The sequence below is a fragment of the Sceloporus undulatus genome, chromosome 6 (assembly GCF_019175285.1).
Source record: "Sceloporus undulatus isolate JIND9_A2432 ecotype Alabama chromosome 6, SceUnd_v1.1, whole genome shotgun sequence".
In the NCBI taxonomy this organism is placed as follows: Eukaryota; Metazoa; Chordata; class Lepidosauria; order Squamata; family Phrynosomatidae; genus Sceloporus; species Sceloporus undulatus.
In genome coordinates, this window is record NC_056527.1 from 114,294,470 (window position 1) to 114,301,653 (window position 7,184).

The following is a 7,184-nucleotide window of genomic DNA, read 5'->3' on the forward strand; positions in this document are numbered from 1 at the left end:
AGGAGAAGCCACCAAACTCTTGCTGTTGGGGTGGAGATGGGTCTGCCTTTCTCTTCACCTCAGCAAGGAGAGAACCTCTGAAAGCCAGGAAGACAGTGGCATTTCTGGAGCTAGCTCTGCTTTCAAAGGAGCCTCAGAAGACAGAAGGAAGCGGATTAATCTCCCTCGTGAAGTAATATATTGGGGTCAGCATGAGCAATGTGGAGAGGCTAGAATCTCTTTTGCCTTGTGTAGAGATAAGGAAGAAGGCTGGACAGTTATGTGCAGACCCTGATCCACTGCCCATCAAAGTATTAATGTTTGGGACAAAAAAACATACCTCTGAGTTATGCCATTTACTTGGACTGCTTTAAGGGATGGTTCAAAGACTACTTAATTCAAGAGATATTAAACTCCTTATTTTTACAGTGTTTCTGTCCCCTGCTGTAGAATCCAGAGGTCAAAACTATGTCGTCTGGTATAGGTTCCTGCTGCTACCAGAGAATTGTTGGGTAGAGCAAACACCATTTTAGAAAATTATTTCATACACAAAAGAAAGCCACTGCAAAGCAGGTACCCACCAACTACAGTTTTTGCAAAATAAAAAAAATGGAAATGTGTTGCTCTGGTAACATTTATATTGTGCATTCCCTCCAGTGAGCTGAAGATAACATCCTCCTCCTCCTCTACTTTAATCTCACTACAACAATCCTGTGAGGTAGATCAGTGTGAGAAGGTCTTGCCCATCGGTCACCCAGTCGGTTTCATAGCTCTGAGAGAACTAGAACCTAAATCTTCTAAGCTCCTGACCAATACTCTAACCATTCTGCCACACTAGCTCTGAAGTCACTTTTTAAAATAGATTTCTGTTTTACACTTTAAAGAGTCAAAGGCAGTAATGGGGAATCTTTGGTATTCGGGAAGTATAGACCTACAGCTTCAACAATCCCTTACAATTGGGTGAATTGGGAAAGATTTCTTGGAATCACAGCCAAGAATATCTGTAGAGTCAATGATTCCCCTGCAGAGCTGAGTTCCACATAAATAGCCATGGCAGTGTGAGGCCTGCATGTGTCTACCTATGCTGTTGACACAGAGGAATTCATTTCTGAGTAAAAATGAACAGAATTGCCATTGGAATCTACGAAATAAAGGTTGCAAAGTTTAGTTGATACTCTGGAGGGTTTGCAGCCTTCCTTCATTAAGTGTGGTTTGTCTCATTCCTTATGAAGCTATTGGAAAAACAGATATTTTTAAAGGCTGGTTCCCCTCCGCACACCATGAAGGCTGGGTCCCCCTCCCTTCATCCCATGAGACTTACATTAAAGAGCAAGGCTGGCACAGGAGTGAACCGCCAGACATGAATCATGCTGATGGCATCAGGCAGGTGCCCTTCTCGGGAGCCAACAAAAAACAACCTGTGGAGAATGAGCAAGTGTGAGGGGAAAATGCTGGCTGAGATGGAAGAGAATTGTCTCAAGCTTATGATCAAGACTAGCCTGGGAACTGAGAGGAAAGGGCATTCTTATGCAAAATGTTGTTATGTGCCATTAAATTGGCTTTGACTTATCACAATCCTATGAATGAGAAATCTTCATAAACCCTAGATATCAGCTCCCATGCTCAGGTCTCACAAACCCAAGGCCACTGAATCAATACACCTGTAGTGTGGTCCTCCCTCTTTCCCTACTTCCTTCAGGTTTTCCAGCATTCTCATCTTTTCCAATGAGATGTCTAACGAACAGCCAGACCAAAATAAAGCTGTTTCGAGTCACTTTGGAGGTATGCTGTTTAAATGTCACACACATCTTAAGAGGCCAGAAGCTGCACCGATGCTATGCTGCAGTCATTAGGACTGGAGTGTGGCTTTGGCATAGCTTCTGACCTCCTAGGATGAATGCATCATTTAAACAGCATACCTCCAAAGTGACCCAAAGCAGCTTTATTTTGGCCTGTCTGTTTGGGCCCAGTGTGTCCAAAGTAAGACAGCTTCACTTCAGCCATAGTTTTTTGTGGGTTTTTCAGGCTCTGTGGCCATGTTCTAGAAGAGTTTGTTCCTGACGTTTCACCAGCAACTGTGGCTGGCATCTTCAGAGAACAGATGCTGGTGAAATGTCAGGAACAAACTCTTTTAGAACATGGCCACATAGCCCAAAAAACCCACAAAAAACTATGGATGCCGGCCATGAAAGCTTTCAACTTCAGTCATTTTGGCTTCTAGAGAGAGTTCAAGTTTAATTCGCTCTCTCAACCAAAAGAGAGGGCCTTTTCAATGGTTGCTCCCAGACTTTGGTACTCTCCCGGGGAGGCTTAGGATGGTTCCCTCTTTGCTCTCCTTCCAACAGCAAGTCAAAATATTCTTATGCCATCAGACTTTTAGATACTGGTCAGGATTGGCTTTGAATGGTGTGCTGTGCTGTTCTGTGGTTTGTATATAGCCGCCCTGAGAGCCATTAGGGCTGAAGGGTGGGGTATAAATACCTAAATAAATAAATATAGTATTTTAATGGTAACTGAACTTTCATAAAGAAAAGGAGCTGGGATCCACTAACCAATTTCAGTACTATACGCCTCTGTGAGCCAGTAGAAAGAATTTATTTCTGAGCTGCTGTTAATTCACATCACCCACTGGGCTTTGGCACTTGTGTACAAAATGGTATCTCAGTTTTAAAAAATCAGAAAATTGCAAATTCCAAAGATTAGTTTCCACAAAATTTTTCTTATGTTGCCACAACTGCTGTTTATACAAAATGGTGTCTTAGAGGACCCAATAGAAGCGAGAGGACCTCAAAAATAAGTTTGGAGGGAGTTCTAAAGCAGGGAGAATGCACGTATGGAAAACAGAGAGAGGAAAAAAGAGAGAGGTTACCTGGAAGCTGCTAAAATTGAGGCATTAAGGCCTCCCAAACAGGACAAGGCTACAGCAAGTGGGATGGCCCATTGCATGACTCCAAAAACTTGATTACCAAAGGTCTGGAAGGAAAAGCACATGAATGCTAAATGACCTGTTAGAGAAGAAGGGCTCTAGTATAAAGATAAGCACTTTAGGAGAACATGGGTGGGGAATGTGGGATTCCTCCAGGATGTTTTTGTGGCCTTTGATGTTTTCAGGCTCCCAAAAAGACTGAATTGCTCTCTGAATGCCACCAGGTGTGGCCATTCAGCTTTTAAATATATTGTAGTACCCCCCACCCACAACACTGCCAAGTATCAGAAAATACCAGTTTTTCAAACCCACCCCCAAATTTCTGGCTAATTAGTTTTGCTTTTTTTTCTCACCACCTCAATTTTTGGCAGTCTTTGCAGTTCCCAGAGGGTCCCAAGGGAAAAAAAACTGTCCTTGAATCCACCAAGGTTGCCTATCTCTTCAACAGGACATGAAGAGGAGTGATACTAACCACAGCCACAGCATCACTTGACAATATCTCCATTTTGCTCAGCACTGTGTAATAGGCCACATTGGTCATGATGTAGATCACTGTGACGATGGGCATAGAGATGCCAATGGCGAGTGGCAGGTTTCTGAGGAATGCCAGAGAGAGATAAGTTAAGTCCCCTCCATCAAACAACTAATACCTTCCAACACCCCAGTCACACTCAGGATTATCAGGTGAGCAGTCTAAATCCCTAAAAAACTGCTCCCTAAAATCCTCTCTGATCTAAGTCCAGCTCCCAGAATCCACTGCTTCCAGATTCCCTGATACCTAAGTATCCTACACAGCTCAGTGCACTCCTCTATTTTTAAGTTAATTTACATTATAAAAGAATATTGAAATGTGGAAATATTAGGATTTTTTTTAAAAAATAATCTGCTCCAGCTAAGCAGAAAGTATAAGTCTATTTCTGTTCTTGTAAAGATTCACTTCGAGGAAAAGTATGCCACTCCCTATTGCTCTTTTTATATTTGTACCAAGTTCTCTCTGATTTCCAAGCAAAACCCGACCTTTAGATTTCCAATTATGTTTTGCTCTGCAAACTGTAATATGCTTTATTTTGCATTTGAGTGTCTTCTTTGCCACTTGAGTGAAACACAGGTATCCTAGATCCTTCCACGCAACCTTCTAGCTCTGTTGTAATGGCAGAGATTAGCCACTCGATGGCAGCCACTCTCCACATGAGTTTATTCCAAACAAAGCCCACTCATGTGAATGTCACTGGGAGGAAAGTATGGAGAAATCTACTGTCAGTGTCATTGGGATAGCTAGTCCAACTAAAATCCCAACCCTCAAGACAGGTGGAAAAGGGGACATTGCTTGAGGTTAGTCCCCCTCCCAATTTTCTGATGCAAAGCACAAACTTTTAAGGTCATGACATGAGTGAGAGTAATATTGCTTTTCCTCAGGGTCATCACTGGCATTGTCCAATGTGGGCCGGTGGCTTCATTCCATACCACAGTGGCCTCACTAGCCGAGAACAGGGAAAAAACATGCCCCCCCCCCCAAGTTACAGCAACACACTCATGCATTTCAGACATTGACCTTTCAGGGTTCTTGATTTCTTCAGTGACGAAGTTGAGTGTGTCCCATCCAGAGTAAGAGAAGAGTGCGGAGTAGAGTGCCAAAGCAATGCTCCCCACATGCCAAGAGGATCCTTCGAAAGAGTCTGTAAAGTTCTCAGAATGTCCTGTGAGGAATGAGATGAATTCTCATAAATGAATAAACCAGCCCATGCATCATCATCATCACCATGCTATGCCTTTGTGAAATGATGTTTTCACAGAATCACAGAGTTGGAAGGGACATGAAGGGTCATCAAGTTAAGCCCCCTGCCAATGGAGAAATCCATCCCTAAGAGGTGACCATCCAACTACTACTTAAGAATCTCCAATGAAGGAGAGTCCATAACCTTCCAAAATACCCTATTCCATTATCAAATAACTCTTGCCTAATGAAAGTCTTCCTAATGTATAGTTGGAATCTCCTTTCTTGTAACTTTAATCCAATGGCACATGTGTTGTCTTCTGGAGAAGCCAAAAACATATTTGATCCATCTTTGACAAAACAGCTCTTATTTAAAGATAGTTATCATATCACCATTCAGTGTTCAGGCTATACCTAATTCCCTCAACTGTTCTTTACAGGACTTGGTTTCCAGAATTTTTGCCATAATATCCTTTTTAAACTTGGGCTGCATCTGCACTGTGAAATTAATTCAGTTTGATGCCACTTTAACTGCCATGGCCCTATGCTATGGAATTCTGAGATTTGAAGTTTTATGAGATATATAGTTTTCTTTATCAGAGAGCTCTGGTGCCACAACAACCTACAAATCCCAGGATTCCACAGCATAGAGCCTATGACAGTTCAAGCGGTGTCAAACTGCACTAATTCTGCAGTATGGCAGCAGGCTGAGGTGTCCAGAACTCGACCGCTATCTGTAGCAAGATATCAGCGTTATGCAAACCATCACTTGATACTTACAGTCACTAAATGGAAAAATATTGATGTGTGAGCAAGCCCCAAAAACAAAGAGAGGCAGAAACCACAACTGGGAGCCTGCATTTGGATCTGTGTTCATTACCCACTTTGCAGCTTGGGGCTGGTCACTGTCAGTTTTTTTGCTGTAGAATGGCCTGAGAGGCCTACATCTTGAAATACAATGAAGGTTAAGAATGATTCCATAAAACTGAAAATACTACATCATGACTAAACCTGAAGGCATGCGAAACTGCAAGTTGCAGAGATGGGTGTTTAGTACCTTGTCCAATTCGGATGATGCCGACAATGATGACAGCAATGAGAGCTAGCACCTTGGCGTAGGTAGACAGATCCTGCACCCGAGTGCCCCATTTGACATAAGCGCAGTTCACAAAAGTGAGTAAGCCTAGAAGAGAAAATCACACCAAGGCAATGGACCCGAAAACAGTATCAGCTTCCACTTGAAGCTCCTGAAGTCTAAACAAGAGAAGATAAGCTGAATCCTCTCCCTCACCACTAATCCTTCCTCCTAAAGATTGACACTAGGGTTGACAAATCAAGACTATCTTCCCAGCAGGGCCTGAGATTTCTGGATGGATGATCATAGGGAAAAGTGAGGAATGGGGCTGTCCCTGCAATTGCTCCCATTGCAATACATTTATTATATCAGGGGTTGTGTGGTATAATGGTTTCAGCATAGAACTATGACTCTGGACAGCAGGATTAATATCCCTGTTCAGCCATGAAAACCCACTGGGTGACCTTGGGCAAGTCACACTCTCTCAGTCGCAGAGGGTGGAGATAGCAGACCCCCTCTGAAGAAACCTGCCAAGAAAACCCTGTGATAGGGTCGCCATAAATTGGAAACAACTTGAAGGCATACAACACATGCATGCAACTCAGCTACACTGACAAACCTTAAAAGGCTTACAATGAAGCACAAAAATGAGACATCTACACACCAGGACACAACTGATCCCAGTGTCTAGTCTGCCTTCTCCCAGCCTGTTGCTCTCCAGATGTGGAGAACAGTGGAAAATTGGGGTTGTAGTCCAACATATCTGAAAGGCATAATCTGTGTGTGTTGTGGGGAGAAGACGGCCTAGATCAAAGCATGTTGGAGGTCAGCCCATCCTCCTCCACCCTACACCCTTGTAATGAGATGCCTTCACACACAATTGTTTGCTTATATAGGATTACGGTTGTCTATGCTGAAGAGGTTAGATTTCTGGCATACCCAGTTTTCCTGGGAGCATTAAGTCCTCTTCCCAGCAGTGCAGCTGACTACAATGCTCCTGTTTACATTGATCCCACAGACAACTAATGAGAGACATGTGGCCCAGACCTATTTGCAGGGGCCTGGACTTTTTATCTATACCTTCTACCATGGTTTCTGTTTCTTGGTCCTATTGGCAAGAGAGAGTAGATGCTGAGAAATGGCCATTAGCAGTCAAGATGGCTGGATGAATTAAAGAGATGCAAACAGATTAAAAAGATTGGGAAAGTTGCTTTTCCAGACATAGGGATTGTCTATGTGATAAAAAAAATAGCCATCATTCTATGTGGACAGAATGTGATCCCGACGCATGGGATTCAGAGTAGTTCAGGCTTTTGGTGGGGGGGAGGGGGCAGTACTCCAAACAACTCCATAAGCTCTACAGAAAAAGGCAGTTTTTTCTGGAGTATCCAGGGCTATCTGCAAGGATGTGCATTATCAATTATGGGTCCGGAATGGATCCCCCATGAGTTCCAATGGGCGACTGTGTGTGTGTGTGTGTGTGTGTGTGT

At 43.2% G+C, this 7,184-nt stretch overlaps 1 protein-coding gene across 4 annotated transcripts in view; it reads right to left on the bottom strand.

The window, feature by feature from the left end:
* Positions 1-6: 6 nt before the first annotated feature.
* The window catches only part of SLC7A7 (solute carrier family 7 member 7), an 18,272-nt gene continuing 11,094 nt past the window's right edge, over positions 7-7,184 (bottom strand). For all 4 annotated transcript variants that reach the window (XM_042476423.1, XM_042476422.1, XM_042476424.1 and 1 more), the window contains 5 exons: positions 5,677-5,802; positions 4,458-4,602; positions 3,378-3,501; positions 2,849-2,952; positions 7-1,397 (listed from right to left, as the gene is read on the bottom strand). In XM_042476423.1, the coding sequence (XP_042332357.1) occupies positions 1,283-1,397; positions 2,849-2,952; positions 3,378-3,501; positions 4,458-4,602; positions 5,677-5,802 (614 nt within the window). In that variant the 3' untranslated portion in view covers positions 7-1,282. The remainder of the gene's footprint in view (positions 1,398-2,848; positions 2,953-3,377; positions 3,502-4,457; positions 4,603-5,676; positions 5,803-7,184) is intronic.